The sequence below is a fragment of the Amblyomma maculatum genome, chromosome 2 (assembly GCF_055883805.1).
Source record: "Amblyomma maculatum isolate TAMU_Amacu chromosome 2, ASM5588380v1, whole genome shotgun sequence".
NCBI lineage: Eukaryota > Metazoa > Arthropoda > Arachnida > Ixodida > Ixodidae > Amblyomma > Amblyomma maculatum.
Window position 1 is genome coordinate 3612314 of NC_139345.1, and position 21716 is coordinate 3634029.

At 47.7% G+C, this 21716-nt stretch overlaps 1 protein-coding gene across 3 annotated transcripts in view; it reads left to right on the top strand.

The window, feature by feature from the left end:
* Window positions 1-21716, top strand: part of ATP8B (ATPase phospholipid transporting 8B) — a 146701-nt gene that overhangs the window by 79829 nt on the left and 45156 nt on the right. Inside the window, exon 1 of one of the 3 annotated variants that reach the window (XM_084593109.1) lies at window positions 7381-7773. The exons of the other annotated variants lie outside the window; for them this stretch is intronic. Coding sequence (XP_084449235.1) covers window positions 7584-7773 — 190 coding nt within the window. The 5' untranslated portion in view covers window positions 7381-7583. Of the gene's footprint in view, window positions 1-7380; window positions 7774-21716 lie in introns of those variants that run through there. 3 annotated transcript variants of the gene reach the window in all.

A 21716-nucleotide genomic window follows, 5' to 3' on the forward strand; every position in this document is an offset into this window, starting at 1 on the left:
TCATAACCCCTGCACGGCTATGTCTGTACAAATTCCGTCGTGATCCATCATGCCCCAACTGCCCTTCCCCTTATGCCAACCTTTCCCACTGCCTATTTTCATGCCCGGTTGCATTGCAATCGGGTTTCTTTCCCACCCATACTCTCTGGACCTGGGTGGACTGGCTTGGTGCTGAGGGTGAGGAAGAATAGCGCCTGCTCGTCCAGCAGGCCATCGTTGTAATAAGGGCCTAAGTGTTGCGCTTCAATAAAGTATTCTACTACTACTACTACTACTACTACTACTACTACTACTACTACTACTACTACTACTACTACTACTACTACTACTACTACTACTACTACTACTACTACTACTACTACTACTACTACTACTACTACTACTACTACTACTACTACTACTACTACTACTACTACTACTACTACTACTACTACTACTACTACTACTACTACTACTACTACTACTACTACTACTACTACTACTACTACTACTACTACTACTACTACTACTACTACTACTACTACTACTACTACTACTACTACTACTACTACTACTACTACTACTACTACTACTACTACTACTACTACTACTACTACTACTACTACTACTACTACTACTACTACTACTACTACTACTACTACTACTACTACTACTACTACTACTACTACTACTACTACTACTACTACTACTACTACTACTACTACTACTACTACTACTACTACTACTACTACTACTACTACTACTACTACTACTACTACTACTACTACTACTACTACTACTACTACTACTACTACTACTACTACTACTACTACTACTACTACTACTACTACTACTACTACTACTACTACTACTACTACTACTACTACTACTACTACTACTACTACTACTACTACTACTACTACTACTACTACTACTACTACTACTACTACTACTACTACTACTACTACTACTACTACTACTACTACTACTACTACTACTACTACTACTACTACTACTACTACTACTACTACTACTACTACTACTACTACTACTACTACTACTACTACTACTACTACTACTACTACTACTACTACTACTACTACTACTACTACTACTACTACTACTACTACTACTACTACTACTACTACTACTACTACTACTACTACTACTACTACTACTACTACTACTACTACTACTACTACTACTACTACTACTACTACTACTACTACTACTACTACTACTACTACTACTACTACTACTACTACTACTACTACTACTACTACTACTACTACTACTACTACTACTACTACTACTACTACTACTACTACTACTACTACTACTACTACTACTACTACTACTACTACTACTACTACTACTACTACTACTACTACTACTACTACTACTACTACTACTACTACTACTACTACTACTACTACTACTACTACTACTACTACTACTACTACTACTACTACTACTACTACTACTACTACTACTACTACTACTACTACTACTACTACTACTACTACTACTACTACTACTACTACTACTACTACTACTACTACTACTACTACTACTACTACTACTACTACTACTACTACTACTACTACTACTACTACTACTACTACTACTACTACTACTACTACTACTACTACTACTACTACTACTACTACTACTACTACTACTACTACTACTACTACTACTACTACTACTACTACTACTACTACTACTACTACTACTACTACTACTACTACTACTACTACTACTACTACTACTACTACAACAACAACAACAACAACAACAACAACAACAACAACAACAACAACAACAACAACAACAACAACAACAACAACAACAACAACAACAACAACAACAACAACAACAACAACAACAACAACAACAACAACAACAACAACAACAACACAGCGCATACACTCCAGTGGTCTCGGTTTCTTTATGTTGACGTTCCTGTTACTGCGAAAAATTCGCTCCCTAACCCCTGAATTTCGATTTCTCTCTGACACCTGCGGCCAGCCATCAATAGCGCACTCACTAAGATTGCTGCGTTGGTCAGTAAGTCCTATGCTGGAGAATTGTGTCGTCGTAACGGTTAGTCTCAAAATGCGTTCCAAATAGGAAGTGATTAGTCCCTTTTAACCCTCTTTTTTCTTGAACTGAGGACATACCAATGCCTTGTGTACTGAGATTAGCTGAAGAAGCGAAAGGGAATGTGTGTGTGCGGGAGGGGGGGGGAGGGGAGGGTCTATCAGCCTGTTGTCGTCCGCCCCTCTTGACCGGAGCCGAGTCACTCTGATGGCCGGAAACGCGTTAGCGCGCGCCGCTTCACTCCCCGTCTCTCTTTTTCCATGTGCTACGCCCCGGGGCCGCGCGAGACTACAGGAAGTCCTGTCCGCAACGCTTCGATCGGTGCTTTCTCATCTCCGTGGCGTCCACTTCCTTTTTATCTTCCTCTTTTCGCTCCTGTCTGAAAGTGGTACAGTGCAGACCAGTTTCTTTCATCGACTGCGTTTTATTTTATTTTGCCATAAACTTTTGAGATTCCATATAAACCGGCCTTGTTGGGGCCGCGGCCATGAAGGCGCCGGGCTCAGCCCGTTCCTTTTTCTTTCTTTTTTTAATCATCCTTGTTGCCGTTGCTGCCCACGCATTTTTTTTTTCTTTATGATATCGACCCGTTTCCATGGAACTTCCTCTTCATCCGCACTGCAGGAGACGAGGGGCGAGTGACAGTCTGGTCATGGCGGCGTTGTTTGTCTCTGCCTCTCTCCCATTCTCCTTTCGCTTTTTCGTTGTGGTTCCGCTTCCCCTCGCCCTCTTTGGTTGAGAGGCGCGAGTGGAGAAGTGCTGTGGAACAAAACGAGTGAAATCACCTGCTGTCGAACTCGGCTGAGATGCCACGTTTCGGTGCATGTTTTGTTTGCGTTTCCTTTTCTTCCGGCACCCTTGTTTGAAGTCTCGCCATTAGGTGTGCCTGGAGTGACCCCCAACGCTTGCATTTTGTATGGATCGGCAAACACGGGGCCGTTATGGCCAGTAAGGAACAAAGACAGCAAAGGGATGGTCGAGGTCAAAAAATGGATTCGCCTATGAGCTTCCGTCATATCGGAACAGTTTGCCATTGCGTCACGCAGAGTACTCTCTGGGTCGACGCACAAAAAAAAAAGAAAAAAAAAAGAAATGAGGGCGATTGAGCAGCTTGGTGTGCATGCACCAAAGAGGTAAAAAAGAAAGCGCGTTTTACGCAATTTCTGTTCCATGGAAAAATTTGCACCATTGCTTATTGCCGGCAGAGTTTAGTGGCTGTTGCCAAATCTACGCCTTTCTTATCCACGGTATTCGCTAGGGGCAGAGTGGTCCTAAATGCAGCGATATCGAACTTTCTTTCTATTTTGCTCGGACTCTTATTTTAGTGGACGTTATCCAATTGCACAGCTATGTATCGATCCGACACACTACTTTCCCGACAGGGAATCCTTTTCAAGTGCTCAGTTTGCGAATTTTTTTTCTTTCTTCTTGTTCTTAGTGGTTAGTGTGCCATAGTAAGGGCGTTTTGAGTTCTCTTATTCATATCTGACATTTATTATCGATCGATCGATCCCCTCCTCCATTGAATAATTTGCGTCACTGTAGCATTCCTACGTGGTGTTCTATAGTAATAGGCCACAGACCGAGGACGAAGTCATTTGTTACCATTCCAGCTCTGGTTAATGGTGTGCTTCATTAACCCCCTTTTCAACAGTTTGTTAAATAGTTCTGTCTTTTTTCTTCTATTTATTCTGAGTTCGATGCTTAAAACGCCGCTGATTACTTTGTGTGGCTTCACACAAAATTTTATGCGCCAAAATGTGCTGGGTCGAAGCGACTACTGGGCCCAGTGGCGGACCTCATTCATAAACGTTAAGTCGGCTTCACCTCACCATTGCAGGCTCTAGTAGCGGCGAAACTAAGAAGAAAAAAATCTCGCTAGCTGTGATTTGTGTGTTTCATGAAGCGGGACAGCTCGCGGTGGCTCCCGTCACAACGCGTGCACCTCTGATGTTGAGCTGTTTACTCTCATTTTGTTGGTTATCACTGATGGCATTATTAAAGCAACGTGAGAAAGCCAACCTAACGAACTACGAAAGGTCTGTGGACCCATGTGCATGCGATGGTTCCGACAGTTGAGCGTGCGTGTCTTGTGGCGTAAATATGTGGCCCCGCGTCGGCTCACGTCCAGAACCAGATATGTAGCACCTAATACGTGGCTTTCGAGCGATTTAGTGCCGCTGACGAGCATTAATTGTACAGCGATGTTGAGCTGCCCAACTCGGCATTCGGCTCGGTTGCTTTATAGCGGCTTCGCCGTCAACTTTCGGTGTCTTGTGGCGTGGACGACGGCCCAGGAGCGTTACAGGCTAGCGGGCTTTCGATGTTGTGCGGCAACTGTATTTTTTTTCTCAGCTTGTTTCTTACAGCCGGAATGTCCTGCTCCTCGAAGCCCTAGCGTCTCGTGGAGGACAGGGTATGCGACTGGGTATGGCGACTGGGTATGGCGACTGGGTATGGCGACTGGGTACGAAGCCACATATCATTGTTTTTGCGAGACGAAACGACGGCCTCTTTGTCTGTTTGTGTCAGAGCATAAACCAAGATTTATTCTAGATTTTTAAGGTTGTAGAATTTTTGTCGGCGTTCCATAACGCGTGCGCTCGAGCAGATTATTCAGTGTCACTCCGGTAAAACGCGCCTTTGCGTCTGATTTCAAGATGGCATTTACGTGTGTGTGTGTGTGTGTGTGTGTGTGTGTGTGTGTGTGTGTGTGTGTGTGTGTGTGTGTGTGTGTGTGTGTGTGTGTGGTTGGGGGGGGGGGGGGTGTATACGAAAATTAGCGTCAAATACCTTGCGAAGCAGAGAGGAATAGAAGTCTAAATCTAGACTTTTTCTTAACTCCGAGGCAATGGTGGTGGGGCTCAGCGCACGCAAGTATAGTGTTTCAGAACACTGTAACTCAAGTGTCAGTGGGTGTGCCAATGTGTTAACATTTGTCTTTTTTTTTTTTTTCGTTTCCATCGCTACATCGAAGCTAGTTCCTGTACACTCTTGGCGAAAGAAAACGATCTTCTTGAAGGTGACGTGATCGGTGCTTGGGATTCGGATTTGAGTCATAATGTGTGCTGATGTGACGGCATTGGCACTCTGCTCTTCAGTGAAAAGCTGTCTAGCTGTTTGTTTTCAGAACACGAAACGTGAAATAGAACCAAGACCTTTTTTTTCTGAGGTCTTCCCTAAAGGCAAAACAGTCAATTATAAAAAGTGAGGGGGGGGGGGGGGGGGGGGGGGGGGTAACTGCGAAGCTTTCGTGATGCGTGCTTTGGCGAACTGTGTAGATGATAGCGACAAGTCTTGATTCCGTTACAGTTGTTTGAGAGACACATACTCGTCCGTTCGAGACACGCCATCTCGCTCATTGCGTCGCCTCGACGTGCTCTCTATTCCTCGCATCGCACGGCAACCTTTTGTGCAGGCTGCTCGCGCGCGCAGTTATCGCTCCAAGATATAGTGGCGACATCGGAACCCTTCTTTTAGAGAGAAATTGTATCGTCTGTTCCGCCAGTGTGTGAGTCAGTTATTGCCAACGGTTGACGCGCCAGGAACCGGCGACGAGAAATGCGTTTACTGTATTTTTCTTCTTTTTTTTTTTTTTGCCAATGCCTTGTGATCCTCTATCAGAGAGGACTCAGAGCCGGGGCTTACACGTCCGGCGTTTCCTCACTGCGCTGGCGATGGTGCCGAAGAGATTTGCGCGGAGAGAGCGTATGCAGCCTAAGCACGTGCACTGTTGCCAGTGGTTGTTCTGTCTGCACGACAAGGTGTCACGTATGAGCACGATGTCATGAGAAGTGGCGTGAACTGATTATGCATGCACTATCGGCCACATGAGTTTACCGGTGTACGCGCGAGAGAAGTTTATTTCGACGCATTCCCGCACGCCGTCTGTCTGGATCCGTGTGCGACAACATGCGTGCTTCATCAGTTGGTAATATTACCTGCAGGCTAGGCGCATCTGCGGAGCTTTCTCTCCTTTTTTTTCCTTTTTAACGGGACAGCGTTAGATTCCCCATTCTGCTCGAACTCCGGCTTCGGCCTGGTGAGCGAACGGTCACGAGCAGAAGAACGTGGTCGGATGATTGTGTGACGTCACGAGATCACGTGACGTGACCGATTTGGCAGCTCCTTTGACTTGGAAGGGGAGATGGAAATCGAACCAGGGACCGTTGGATGGATGGCCGTGTTCCGAATGTGATATATAGTCAGGAACGCTATACCATGGGACATGCAGGCGCGTTCTTGTGGGTGGGTTCAAGGCGGCCTTTTTGTCTGTGTCGGGTGGTCCTTCACATGATCTGGTCACTTCCAACTGTACGCCAATGAGTGTGTGTGTGGGGTAACAGAGGCGCGAATCAATGAATTAGTGATTAAGCGAGTATCGAAGTGTGTGTACGCGAACCAGGATCTGCAAGAACGCGCAAACGGGAACCATTAAAGGTGTCGCATCCTGCCCGGCGAAGTGTCCGCCACTCCCCCCCCCCCCCTTCCACACACACACACACAACCACCACTTGATAACATGGCGGCCTATGGTACGACTGCGATTTCTCGGTAAAGGCGATATTGCAGACTCAATGCCCGTTGCAGGCGACGTAACATGTGAACATTTTGGAAAGACCGGAAGGACCCAAGATTTTATTTTTTTTCATGGTGGACCACACTTCGGAATAGAGGGATGGGAGAGAATGAGTCTCCATAGTGGACAGCCTTGTCGGGATTCGATTTCCCGGCTCTCGCTTAATAGTCGGTCGCCAACGCCAACTGAGCCACTGCGGCGGGTACAGGTGACGTGCTCAAATCGATGCTAAGAATCCTTACGCGGTCCCCTTCGCCTGAAGTCTACCTGATGGCTTTTTTTTCTTCTTTGGGGCGCCGAGGACTGGGAGGTTTTCTTCACAAGCGCGTGCGTCTGAACAGACAAGCTGCGGTACAGTTCGCTGCGCCAGGCGAGCGGCGGCACGAGTTCAAATCGTGCGTAATTCCTGCATACCCCACGGCCAGCTCAACGTCGGTGCGCAGTTCCCCTTGTTGTCGTCGGTGCCCTCTGGCCCCGAACGGCGTCGTGCAAGCTCATTTTGTCGACGATCGTCCCCATCCCGCCGTGGCGAGACGATGGGCGTTGGACATGCTCTCTCACGCACAGCTGATCAGGCGACGTGGTGGGACCCCACGCCGCCATCCATCAGGCGGCGCGCGCGCGGACAGAGACGCGCCCTTGGCTCCGTGTCCGGAAAGGCGTTGCCGTGCCCCAGGGCGGGGCCTGCCTCCCCAAAGGGGACTTTTGCGCGCGCGCCCCGGACTCCGCGAGAGACGGCGACGGGTTGCGGTCACCGCTGAGCCGCGGTTCGCGCCGCCGCCGGCCGCGGTCACGAGCAGCAGGAGCAGCCGCGCGCTCTCTCCGGCGGCGGCAGCCACGACTTGGGCGACGTCGTGGAGCGCTCGCGCGCGCGCTCACCGCGCGCCGCCTGCGCTCACCTGCCGCCGCAGCAGCCGGGAAGATGCTGATGCCACTGAAGCGTGAGTCGCCCCCTCCGCCGCTGCCGGTGCTCAGCGAGCGGCGTCGCTCGAGCGCCGCGGCGCGCCGGAGGGCCTCGTTCGTGGACGCGCCGCCCGCCGACCACCAGCTGGAGGAGTTCGCGCCACCCAGCATTCCGCGCTTGGAGTACCAACCACGCAACGGCGGAAAGCGTGAGTGGGCATTACTGTAGGTAACAAGTTGTTTTACGCAGTGGCCTAACTGTGTACATGTCCGGTGGAACGCGCGCTTGAAACGCACGATTATCAGGTTGGAACGTCTGTTACTTCGCTACGTAACAAGTTGTTTTACGATGTGCTTAACTGTGTATACGTGTCCGATGGCGTGCGCGCTTGAAAACGCATGCACTGCCGTAGTCCGTGGCGCTCAGCTTCGCTGGTAAATCCGAGGGATATGTCAGTTTTCTATGGGAGATAGCTGAGTAGCCCTTTTTCTCGGCTCACATTCACACCTAAGGTCCAGGTGAATGCTGCTACCAAGCCGCTGTTGCTCGGTAGACTGACCAGCTGACCAGTTCAAACTTGGTTGCTTGCACTTCGATGCGTTTTCTTCCGCTCTTATTCATATCGATCGCAGCACACAATCAGGAAAGCAAGATTTTCTTGCGATCTCGGTCTGCGCAGCCTGTAACCAGCAGTTGACGTCCTTATGCATAGCGGCAACGTTACATCCTGCCGACTCCGTCTCGTCGTATAACTTGACTGGCACCCTTTTTTTATCTCGGAGTTTCCTCCGTCACGATCATCGTTAGCTGAAAGAGGCGTCGTTAGCCGCAAGTTTCTTCAACGTCCATAGGGGTTATCAGTTCTTTTTTTTTTCTCTCTTATTGTCGTAAATTCAATTCACACTTGGAGGTTCGTTACGGGGAAAGGCTGTAAAGCCAGGTTTTGAAAAGTATGCGTTCCAGGCACGCTTCGTCCTCCTAGACGTTCGTGTTTATTTCCCAGTTCTCTCTCTCTCTCTCTCTCTTTCTCACACACACACACACACACACACACACACACACACACACACACACACACACACACACACACACACACACACACACACACACACACACACACACACACACACACACACACACACACACACACACACACACACACACACACACACACACACACACACACACACACACACACACACACACACACACACACACACACACACACACACACACACACACACACACACACACACACACACACACACACACACACACACACACACACATATATATATATATATATATATATATATATATATATATATATATATATATATATATATATATACACGTAACTTGCGTCTAGCACGGGCTGCAGTAAAACTTTCCGCTTATTTAGCTCTTGTCCGCCCTAAACTGGAATACTCATGCTCTGTTTGGGACCCCCAACAAAATAACCTGTCTAAAACACTCGAGTCCGTTCAAAACCGCGCCATACGATTCGTTTATTCGGGTTACTCATATCATACGAGACATAATTGAAAGCAAAAGCTAACCTTCCCAGCCTTGAATCCCGTCGTAAAATAGCCAGACTTTCACTTTTCCACGGGTTTTATCATTCCCCTCTGAGTGATTCCATTATCACCCCTGCTCACCGCTTTTCACTTCGCACCAGTCACCCGAACGCCACATACCTCGAGCATCCACGTCTGCACATCTCAAATCATTCTTTTCCCAGACTGCAAGAGATTGGAACGACCTGCCAGCTGGAGCTTTTGCCCATCCTGACCATGAATTTTTCAAGACTTTCATCACCAAATTATATGATTTGTTAGCCCACCCCTCATGTAACGCCCCTAGTGGGCGGCCAGAATTGCCAGTGCTGCAGTGCTTACGAAATGTGCTTTTCTTGTCATTTAAAATACTATTTGGCATTCTGACACCGGCATCTCACTGTTCCAATTTGAAAGTGCCTCCTAGCTGGTATAAATAAAATTTAATTAGTTATCTTGAGTTAATTATTAGGTTAATTAGTAGCTTGTGGAGCTCCTGTTTTTATCGACACTTTCTTGACACTTGTTCGCACCTCTGCGTTTCTATTCGTCCTCCTCCTTCACCACTCGGCTCATCTTTGTCCCACTGATAGCGATCGGCTGTCGAACGGGGCCGCGGCAAGATGTCGCGGATCGCTGAGGCGAGGGAATCGTACGCGACTACTGTCATTCCAGTGGTTCCCCACTCTCGCGCACTGCAATGATTCCCCCCACCTCAATCCCTTTTCGCCAGATATTAAAAAAAAATAAACTCTGCTTGCTTACTCGCGTGTTGTTTTTGCGCTTAACACTGCATTATGGTTGGATGCGACTCAATCTCGCATCCCTTCGAATGTTTTTTTATTATTTTTTTTTTGGGGGGGGGGTACACAATGCGCGGTGGTTTTGCGATAAGGACGCGTCGTTTGTCGTGTTGCCGTTTTTCCACCAGGAGCTTCCGACCAATGTTTGCTCGCTTGATAGCGCCATCCCCTCCTGTCTCTGTGGCCTGCCACCGGACGCGTAACAGTCCGGTGCATTGGCTTTCGCTCCGTTCCCGCCCATTGTTCAGGTGTCCGCATTGATTACGCCAAGCTAAATGGGAGGGGCGGGCGACGACCGATTGAATCGCTTGTTATTATTTCCTCCGTTCTCGTTGTCTCGAGCATGCGCGTCTCCCTCCCCCCTTTCTTTTGCAGGCGCGAGAGATCGCGCCTCAGGCTGCCGCCGCTGTCAATCAAGGGTGGAACTATTAATTGACTCACGGGCTCCACGCCGCGCTGGGCGAGGAGGAAGGCGCCCTTCTCGCATGACAATTACGAGCGTCCCTAGTTCGCTTGCGCGGTGATGTTTTTTTTTTTCTTTTTTTTTTTTCTCCAGCGTCGGCTTTGATTAGGGTTTTTAAAACGCGAATACTCAGATTAGCTTAGTTTACGCTTTCTGGCCGTGGATTGTTCGAATTAAAAGGTCCCACACGCATATGTCTTAGGAGAAGGAAGAAGAAAAACATTTATACAAAACAGTCAAAAATTATTTTTCTATCAGACTTTTTTTCTGTTTTGTTGTCACTGGAGTCAGCACGGGATGCTCTTTTGAGCCGCTCACTGAATTATTTCATACCGGTGTGGGTGAAAGAAATACGCTTCATCTGGGTCCCCGGTCACAGCGGTATTTTCCAGAGCGAAGCTGCAGATTTCCTGGCGAAATCAGCTCTTGATGCATCTGTTTCATGTACCATCCCTAATATTACCATTTTTGGAATGTCCCGTTTTCAGCGTTATCAATACCTAGCCGCTTCATGCAATGATCCCTTGCTATCTACAGCCGAATACCAGCACCTCATATACTCATGGAAAGTTCGTTCATGTAAATCACGGCAGTGTGAGGTAACTCTCATGAGATGCAGGATTCCTCGCCTAAATCTTTATTTATGTAGATACGGGATCAGCCCCACAAACCTTTGTGAGGCTTGCGGTGAGATTGAAAATATTGATCACTTCCTTCTCGCTTGCCGAAGGTTTTCACATCAGAGGAGAGTGCATTTAGAAATTCCAATTGCACGCTTGGGATTTACGTTGTCGGCCCAGCTTCTACTCTCCTTCGGTGCGAGTGCGAAAGGATTTGCGTTGCCTCAAATTTGTCAGTACTTACATAACTACATCACAGATACGGACAGATTCCCTTGCTAATTGTATTCCAAATTTACAAACTTCCAAATTTTTGCTTCGTATTTTTTTTTCCTTTCAATCAATTTTGTAATCTTAAATCTTATGTTTTTGTTTATTTGACAATTACTTTAATGCACTAATTCAGTTTGTGTAAGACATTTGGCAGTCCACACTGAACTCTGGCCAATCCCCCTTCGTGGATATGTGTCATATATCGAGGCAGAAGAAGAAGAGAAAACTGCTCTTCGGCTTGCCAAGAGCGAGACTTGTGTGCAGTTCGGAGCGCGTATGTTATCTTGATTTTTACCTTGAGATTGGATAACTTCTGTTATTTGGATTATATCGAAAGCAGTGAAGTGACAAAGAAAAAGCTTCACGCATTGCATCTACCCACTGTGTAAGAAGTGGTGCATCTGGCCCCTTCGTTTTACAACTACGCGTACGTCGATTGAAATGTGTGTCGATGGAGATGCTTCCCTCGGAGCTTCCACGTTCGTCGCTAAGAAGGTAAGAAGTAAATAAGTGGAATAAAAATTAAAGTAGTTGTACGTGGATGCCGGCTTCTTTTCAACCGGTGGGTAACTTTGAAGATGGAAAAAAAAAAAACAGGGACCCAGTTTGCATGCTCGCTCTGAAAACGTGGTTTGTTACGGAGTAAATGCGATTAGATTGCGCTCTAGTTCGTGGTATTTCAATAAAAGTCTGCATGAACATGCGCTCTTCTTTTAGCTCTGTGGCGTGCAGCGTCTTGCGCGCTTGGCCGGCGCGCCGTCCCTTTCGCTGGCAGCACTCCCCGCGCAGTCGTGGCTGGCGCGACCACAAATCATTCTCGCTGCCTGTCGCTAGCGGTCCCCGCTTGCTGCGGCACGATCGGGCACACAATGGCCGATGGGGAAGGCTTTCGGAGAAGCGCCATTCCGCTTTCAGACGACTGCCCTCTCATCTTCCGGCGAGCCTTGTCTGTTTACGCGTGCACGAAAGGGCTTGCAGTCCACACACATCACCGACGCATAGTTAGGTACAGCACTTTTGCACCCGCCCTGCGTCTGCGCGCGAGCATGGAGCAATGTTTACACGCATGAAATTGAGGAAACAAGCAAACAGAACGTCGGCATTGCGCGCCGTCGGTCTTGACAAAACACAGTGAACTTGTAGCACTTTCCATTTGAAAAATCACGATCATGCCACTGACAGGTGGTAGCTGACAGGTGACATGCCATATAGCACAAGAAATGAGTCAGAAACAAGCGTTACTGCAGTAACATAATCATGTCGCATGCTAGTAGAAAAACAACACATTGATCATCTGCGATCTTTTTTTCCTAGGAAGGATATTAATAATCGTATCTCGCACCCACATGAGCACGACAATGTGGTTAACCGAAGAAAGCCGTGCTTTTTTTTTTTTTTCCTTCAATTTAGCAAAACGTTGTGTCAGGAATTTGTGCCGAATTTTTTTGGCATACAACAGTTCTGGAACTTTGTCTTTTTTGTTTTTGTTGTTGTTTTATTCCGTGGCATTGATTACAGTTATTTCTTCCTTGCTGTGTTGCTGCTTTACCGGTACACCGTCGCTCCGGTCGCCTCAACCACTTTGAGTTCATTTGTTTGTCCATCTGTCGTCATAGTTGTGTACGAACGTCCGGTTGCGGTCATCCATCGTATAGCATGACAATGTCGAGCGTTTCATCGAACAACTCATCTATGTTTAAAAAGGCCCACCGCTTCACTGCATGAATTCCATGCAGTATGGTATCGGGGCGCATCCTGCTCTGGCCTTCGTCCTCTCCCTGTTTTGACATTTAATGCGGTGACGTCTATGTGCTGAGATTTTGGCACACCCTGACGGTCACATTTGTGGGGGCCTTCTATACCATGCCTTCTCTTACGGTCCCGATGCGGCTTTAGCGTGAAAGAATTTGAGATTGATTTATTGAATGTCCTTTATTGAATGGGAAGGCTCATGGCCATGGATGGGGATAAAGGGAAGTAGACATATAATCTTCATTGTTTAGGTCGTCACTCGAATCACATTGCTCTAACCAGGCCACTAAGCGAGCCATACTTGGCAAATATCATCTCTGTGTTAGCATCAGTTTCTAGAAGGGAACGGTAGTTCAGGCGGTAGGGTTCGATCTCGGGGCGTCCAGTAGAAAAAAGCAGGGCAATCCCAAAGTAAATGAGATATGCCGCCGCAGGTTAGAGTCGTACAGTGGGGGCACGTAATCATTTTCTCCGTATACTGACGCCAGCGGGCCATAATATGTGGCGTGTAAGCCGAATTTGAGAAGATCAGACGGTGTCTTTTCGGCCGTGGTGTCCACCCGGAACGTCTGTCTCGCGGTAACGCCATAAAGCGTTGCGATTCCAGCGTTGTCCGTAACTCCGGTATCACCGCTTAGTTAAAAAAAAAAAAAGAAAAAAGAAAGAAAGAAAACTCTTAAGGGGAGGCGCAATCCCGTGACACGCAACGTCATCGCCTGAGACGCGAACTTGAATCGTACTGGCTACCCTTCCTCTCCTATCATTTGCCTCTCATTGTTTGCCTCTCATCGGCGTTCGCTGCAGCGCTGCACATAACTACAATGGTTTACAGGAGAGGAAATGCGCAGTACCTGTCACACTTTTTTCCGCCATGTGAGTTTGGATGGTACACCATCGCTTCTGTCGCATGGCGCTCCTTGGCGCGCGTTCAAGTGTGGGATTGCAGATGGCAAGAACTAAAGGGAAGGATAAGCAGGCAGGCCGGCACCCTCCTTAGGGAGGCGAAAAAACTCAAAAAACAAGGAGAATGTGGTATGGGCAACTGGGCACAGAGGAGTTGAGGGAAACGTTAAAGTCGACGCGATAGTTCGAGGTTACACAAACCAAGCGAGCGACGACATGGGGGAAACCAACACTACTCCGAACAGCTACGGAGAGCTCACCATGTTTTGGAAGTGGTGGCGCAGTGGTAAGACGCCCGACTACTGTGCCGGAGTTCCCGGGTTCGAACCCGACCACGGCGGCTGCGTTTCGATGGAGGCGAAACGAAGTGGCGTCCGTGTGCTGTGCGATGTCAGCGCACGTTAAAGATCCCCAGGTGGTCGAAATTACTCCGTAGCCATCCACTACGGCTCCCCTTTCTCTCTTTCCACTTTCACTCCCACCTTCATCTCTTCCCTTACGGCGCAGTTCAGGTGTCCACAGAGCAAGTGTGACAGATACTGCGCCTTTCCCTTCCTGTGAACCATTTAATAAAAAAAAAAAGGACGCTGTAAATACCCGCTTCTCCACAAGACACTCACAAGACATCAAGCAACTACCTGGAGACGGCTACAAACAAACTCATACCCAAGTCGCTGCATATACAGTAAGATTTGGCCTGCGCAGTATACTCCAGAATGCGTGTGGTGCGGAGAGATAGCCACACTCTACCACTCCTCATGGGGCTGTCGGGAGTGCCCGATAGAGCCCAAAATACCAAACCTGTCAGTCGAGCAGTGGGAGGGGCTTCTGTCCAGCTCCGACTCGCAAGATCAGCTAGCGCTGGTTGAGCTGGCCGAAGAGGCAGCAAGCACCAATATGGGATCCTGGAACACCACCTGCAGCAGCTCAAGACCTGAACCTCTCTTACCATTTTGCGGAATAAAGTTTTATGCTACTACTACAGATGGCAGGAACGCTAGACAACGAGAACACATCTCGCGGAACCTCGTGCACAGAGCCAGCGGAGGGGGTAGAGGTAGGTCACCGCCGCTTGTGGCGGCGCCTAGCCTGCCACTGTATTTGTATCTGTTGTAGGCCGTCATTGCACCCGCCACCGCTTCTTCGGTGGTGGCCGACGGCTGTTGCGACGCGCGTCTTTCCCTCCCTCTTCATTTTAGTTCTTTCTTTTCTCTTCTGTCCGCACGAGGCAACGGAGGTGGCTCAGCGGCCCCGCCGGGGTGGTGCAGTGGTAAGACGCCCGACTACTGTGCCGGAGTACCCGGGTTCGAACCCGACCTCGGCGGCTGCGTTTCGATGGAGGCGGAACGAAGTGGCGTCCGTGTGCTGTGCGATGTCAGCGCACGTTAAAGATCCCCAGGTGGTCGAAATTACTGCGTAGCCCTCCACTACGGCTCCCCTTTCTCTCTATCCACTTTCACTCCACCTTCCTCCCTTCCCTTACGGCGTGGTTGCGGTGTCCACAGAAAACAAGTGAGACAGTTGCCGCGCCTTTCCCTTCCTATAAATAAATCAGTGGCTCAGCTTCAGAACCAGTAGCAGGCCCGTGTATTTTCTTTTCCTTCTTCCTACAGTCGCAACAACCATTTCTTTCAGATCCAACGCAAAGGAGGCGTTGACAGATCTCGCGCACGTGATTTCGTTCCATGAGCCTAGAAAGGCTTTCGCCATAATATGCGGTATTGAAGGACTACGGTAATATTCCAGCGATGTCACACAGTAAGGATGGGGTCTTTTGTTGCGCTACAGACACGAGGAGAATCCCACTTGTGGGATTTTAGTGAGAACAGAAACACGTTAAACATGTCCCGCAGTGTCGCTTTCGGAAAGGTTATATCTCCCTCGACGTCACGTTCGCGCTGCACCGTACTCGTCCGAGCATCGTGGAGGCTCTTTTCTTTTGCCTTCGCAGTTGGTTCCTTATAACCGATCGTGCCCCGGTGATTTCTGGAAGCGCGTGACTCAGGCTTTGCTGTCTGGCAGCAGCTGCTGCCGCCGCCGTATCGCGCTTCGAGGACAGGAGGACAGGCGGCGTGCAGCGATGGGCGAGCTTGTTCGCGCGAGCCTTCTTGTTAACTGCTTGCGGTGCTATCCACACCCTCCACTATTCATTTATTTGTGTGCCGAGAAGAACCAAGTTCTTTTTTTTTTTTTTTTTCTGCACTCAATTTGAAATTGTCTTGCGAACGTTATTTCCCTGCGGGGAGCGACATTCAACAAGTGTGTTTTTCACTCTTCATTACAAAGCAGTAGTCCGTTGAAACCTGGAATGTTTTTGTTTTGTATGTCCCCAGATGGTGCTTCATTGCATTGCCGGGTGCACACCTCCTGCAAGCGAATATTCGCGATCGATGTACAACCTGTATCAAAAGTTTACAGCCCAGAGGGTTTGCTTTTAAGCCGTATAATATGACTTCTGTAATAATCGTGGAAGTCCTAGCCATTGGAGAGGGTAGGACGAAAATTCTTCTTGCCTTCAGCAAGTATGGAGACCTGGGAATGCATTACGAGCCGAATAGTATCTCCCAGAAATAGACCCCCTGGGCTGTAAACTTTTGATAAAGGTAGTACCTGCCTGCAGTCGTGTTCGGCCGCTTGATTATTACTGTTCCACTTCGCGTTCTTTCTGTTCATCGTGAACGCTACCTGCCACCCTGTAGTCTTCAGAATTTAACTCTGTCGCGGAGATTGAAAGACTCATTGATACGGTATATATATCCTCTTCGCGGTTTGGCTTAGGGCTACGAGCTCGTAACTTGGAGGATTTCATCCGCGGTGACAACCACCGGCTCCCAGCTGAACGTGGCGATTTCATTGCGCGCGAAGGCGTATCTGCGTGGACGGAGGGCAGGCGAGTGGGTTCCAGCGTTTTCATGGCCCCTCAGTACGGACCACTCCAGTAGACAAGTAATTATCGCTCCCGATACATTTGACAGCCGCAATGGCGTAAGTACGCCGTGAAGAGTTTTATAGATGTGTGAATGCTCTCTGAAACGCAAACATCCGCACTGCGGCCAAGTAACAAAATTCACCTACTTTGTTTTTATGTAACCTTTCGTTTATGGTAAAACACGTACACAGTTCTACCCCATTTTCCCACTGGCAAATTAATAAGATTTCTGTCAAATTCGGTTAATCAGAATTTCACTGGAAAAGGCCTTCATAAAGTGTGCTTGATTTGCTGTCCACGAAGGTTACCCTCTGACGAGCGTTAATGCCATTCTAAAACGGTTGGCGGAAATGTTCGCAGGAGAAGAAAAAGAAAAAGCGTGCTAAGAACAAATAGTTTTCGAGGAGAAAATGCTGCGGAAAAACCTGAATTTTTAAAGTCTCTGGATAACCAGTTTTCAACCCTAATTTCAACTCGTTCTTGTCGAAACAACGTTGTCATTCACGGTCACGGTGTATTCTTACACCGTGTTCACGGTATACGGGTTGAGGTTCTAAATGAAATGTACGAGCAACTAAGGAGCAGTATTTCAGTGGAAAAATGGGCGTTTCTGCGGCAAGCACCGAGCGTATTCCTAGGATATGACGAACAAGCACAGAGCGTCCCAGACTTGTAGTTGTGCGTTCTGGAAACTGCAATGAAAATGTAGAAGTGCTAAAGAAAAAAGGAAGAACACCGAGAAGTTTAAGGATACCGATTTTTCCTTTCACGAAGATTTGTCAAGTATCCTCAAAATAAGAAAACAAAATCTTTAGAAGAATGCTCCATATAGCCGAAAGAATGGACAAAAGGTGGCTTTATTCTTTGATAAGGTGAAAAATAGACGGGTTCATGTATGCGTGGAATGGTGTTACGAACGAACGTTGTCAGGTTCATCTGCCCCTATCAGGTGTTTCCATGTCTATCCGAGAGCGTGCTCACTAATTTTACCTAGCAGGATGCTTCTACGTGTGTCCAAGAGATTGACAGATATGTGAAAATGAATTTCATTTATTAAACACAAACGCGCAGTATGTTAACAAGGCAGAGGAACTGGAGTAAGTTTTATTAGAACACCTACCTGACGTCGCAATTGTCATGGAAACTTGGCTTCGCCCTCGGATACGGAGACATGACCTCCTGCGCATGGCGTACTCAGATTTGACTGCAGCCGTCGGTGGGGTGATGTAGCGATTTTCACTAGCAATGCAATTCGGCACACACACGGTTATCTCAGGCCTCCTAGCATTGAATCCGTTTTTTTGCCGAACCTGTCGCGGAACACATAAAATTTTAACTGGCCTTGTGTATCGTCCTCCTGACTCAAATTCGGACGTCGTTGATGCTTTGAGTGGCTTTCTACACCGAATTCAAAAAAAAAAAAAAAAGCGGCAATGGCTGCTACATAACGTAGCGGATGGGAAATGAGAAGAATTGATGCCGAGACAACGTAAACGAGAGGCAATGCTCGATTTCTGGTTTTCCCTTGGGCTTCGGCAGGTAGCACGACAGTACACAAAAAGAGTACAGGGTAACAGCAAGTCAGACTCTTTGAAGCGAAAATTTCATTAAGCCATGTGAAGCCAAGGTCACTGTGCCGGGCGCAGGCCACTACTGAGCATGCGCATAGTCTCTTTCGCGTCTTCCGAATCTTCTTGCTTCCCGCCTGCTTCTTCCCTTCTTCTGTCATCATCATCTTGTTGTTGTTGTGCCCTTAGATCGTCTTTCGAATGTTGTTGTTCTTCTTGGCATCCTCTGAATCTTCTTGCTCCATTTGACTATTTGATAACAAAAAAGAAACGTCAATGCAGTCATTGAATAACAGGGTACATTATTCAGCTGAAAGGAAGAGCTGGCCGGCGTAGAGAAATGTACCGACGCACACTCGGTCTAGCTGTGCAGAGTGGCATGTTAGCTCTAAGTAGTACATTGAGGTCCCGCATAAAATAATTCAAATTATAACATTATATTGGGAAAATTATGCTAAAAGCACCCCAAAGGTTGTGGACACTTGACAGTACCAGAGGAAAAAATGGTTGATATAAGGACACAGAACGAAGCTACAAATGGCAACTGAAATGCGCGATATTCTTAATAGATATTCTAGCAAGTGTTTTCAGTGAAAACGGTGACAAGGCTGTGTGCTCTAGGGTCTTTATTGAAACGCGCAGTTCAATACATAAAATTATAGTCAGGAGTCATTGATAATTAATAAGCCCTAATGAGATTCCTAATTTGTTTTTGCAGCGATGCGCGGAGTGGTCAGCTTGTGCTAGCTTTTAGGAAGTCACCATCAACGAGTAATATTCCCAATTGTTGTAAAATTAGCAAAACAGCCTCTATTCTCAAGACTGGAGATGCAAAAATGGACAGTAATGCGGTCCGATCGCTCTAACGTTGACCTGCTTGGTTGTTTGGTTTGTGGGGTTTAACGTCCCAAGCGACCTTGGCGACGAGAGACGCCACAGTGGAGGGCTACGGAGTAATGTCGACCACCTGGGGTTCTTTAACGTGCACTGACATCGCACAGCACACGGACGCCACTCCGTTTCGCCTCCATCGAAACGCAGCCGCCGATGTCGGGTTCGAACCCGGGTACTCCGGCACAGTAGTCGGGCGCCGTAACCACTGCGCCACCCCGGCGGGGCCGTTGACCTGCTGTAAGCTTCTAGAGCACATTGTTTCAAAGGGCATTTGACAATACTTAACAGATATTGAATTTTGGAAGAGTTTTGTCAGCATAATTTTCGGCAGAAAATGTCAGCGGTCACACAAATAATGGAAACATTGCGTGATTTTACGAAATTATTTATTGGAAAGGACGAATTGATGTAATTTTCTTAAACTTTAGGAATTATGAAAGTCTTTGATCAGGCAAATCACAGAAATCTTTTATGCAAATGTCAGTCAGTACTCCGAAACCCAAATATCACTCGTTGGCTGGAAAGATTTCTGCTGAAGTGTTAATAGGAACGCACCCTGGTTTTGTGATGTGACATCGGGAGCACCACCTGCCTCAGGTTCGATACTCGTACCGTCATTGCTTCTTGTGTATATAAACGACGCCATTGAACATTCAGGAATAGATTATTTGCAGGTGATTTCATTCTTTATGCTAATGTTAACTCAGTTCAAGATCAAATTAAGCTTAATGCTTTCCTGCTCAATATTAGCGAAAGTGGCAGATGTCGTAAACCCCAGTAAAAGTGTGTATGACAGCCACACACAGACACCAGCCACATGAATTTGGCTTGACATTGCAGGGAAACAAATTGAATCGAGTGACACAATATGCATACTTGGGAGTGACAATTACCTTGTGCTGCGTTGGAACACTGCAGTTGACATCAAATAAAACATTGAGATTCATTAGGTGAACACTTAAGCATGATATACAGGATAGTAAACTTAAGGCTCATAAGTTGGTGGTAAGTTCAAAAATAGAATATGCGTGTGGGACCCGTCTCGCAACACTCGCAACAGAACTGGAGCGAGTGCAGCGACTCCGTTTTATCTATCGGCCAGAGATGGAAGTGCTGTGCCAATTGTGCCATTCTGTGCTAACCGGACCTGCTGCGCCAAGCTACGCCAAAACGGCAATTTACGCGATGGTTGACCATCGGAAGTTACAGCGCCAAATTTAGCCGATTATTATCGTCGGTTGAGCAACTCTGGTCGCTCGCTATAGAAAAGCACGCATCCACGACAGTTGGTTCACTCGAGGTGTTCGTCATAAAGCTGTTGTCACCGCGGCTTTCACGAAAGGCGGGTGGCACGAGCTCTAAATTGAAGTTAATAGCAGCCAATCGATTCCACTGCTGTTTGCAGTAGCTGTCATTTGTCTATTTTCTTTTATGAAATCGAGCAAAAACACTTGGAATCATTGCATTTCTAAATGATTCTGCTAAATGGGATACAGAATATAATTTCATGGTTTTTGGACTGAAGTAAATTGTTCTCGCTTCGAGCCTCGGTAATTCGGAAGTTCAGATAATTTGCACACAGTCGCGACCGATGCCCATTTAAAGGGGACACATGTGCGAAAAGCGAGTGTGATTAGCCGCGGCGCAAAGGTTGATCACAGCTCTTCGCCTGCGTTCAGCAGATGTAAACGGTTGTTGTTGTTGTGGCTGTAGGAAGAAGGAAAAGAAAATGCACGGGCCTTCTACTGGCTCTGTAGCTGAGTCACCTCCGCTGCCTCTTGCAAACAGAAGTGAAAATAGGGAAGAAAGGAAAGGAAGAGGGAGAGAAAGACGCGCGCCGCAACAACAGCCGTCGTCCACCACCACTGAAGCGGTGGCGGGTGCAATGACGGCCTAAAACAGATAAAAATTTGGTGGCTGGCAGCCCTCGCCGCAAGCGACGTTGACCTACCGCCCCGTAGGGCCATGAAATGCCAACGGTGAGCGGCAAATGCACCAGCGACACGTTCAGATATGTGACGCTTCGCCAGCGATCGCCCACCCCGACCCTGAATTGCATGCAACTGTTGTGCCCGCGCACATTGTGTGCGCTGTGACAGCGACGTTCGGAAGTTCGCCATTTCCTACATAAAAATCGCATAATTTTGGATTCGCTTTGACTCCATGTCATCCCGCGGCGTCTCTCATAGCCTTAGTTGCTTTGGGACGTTAAACCCTACAAACCAAACCATCCCGCGGCTGCCTTTGGGCGCGCGCATGCGTCACAGTTTTTGTTTGTTTTGGAATGACGTCACGCTGTTCTAACGCATACCCATACGTCCCGCGCGTACGTCCACAATCTGCTCCCAGCTGATCACGCGCAGTTTCACCGCACTGCGTGCTTCGCCGCA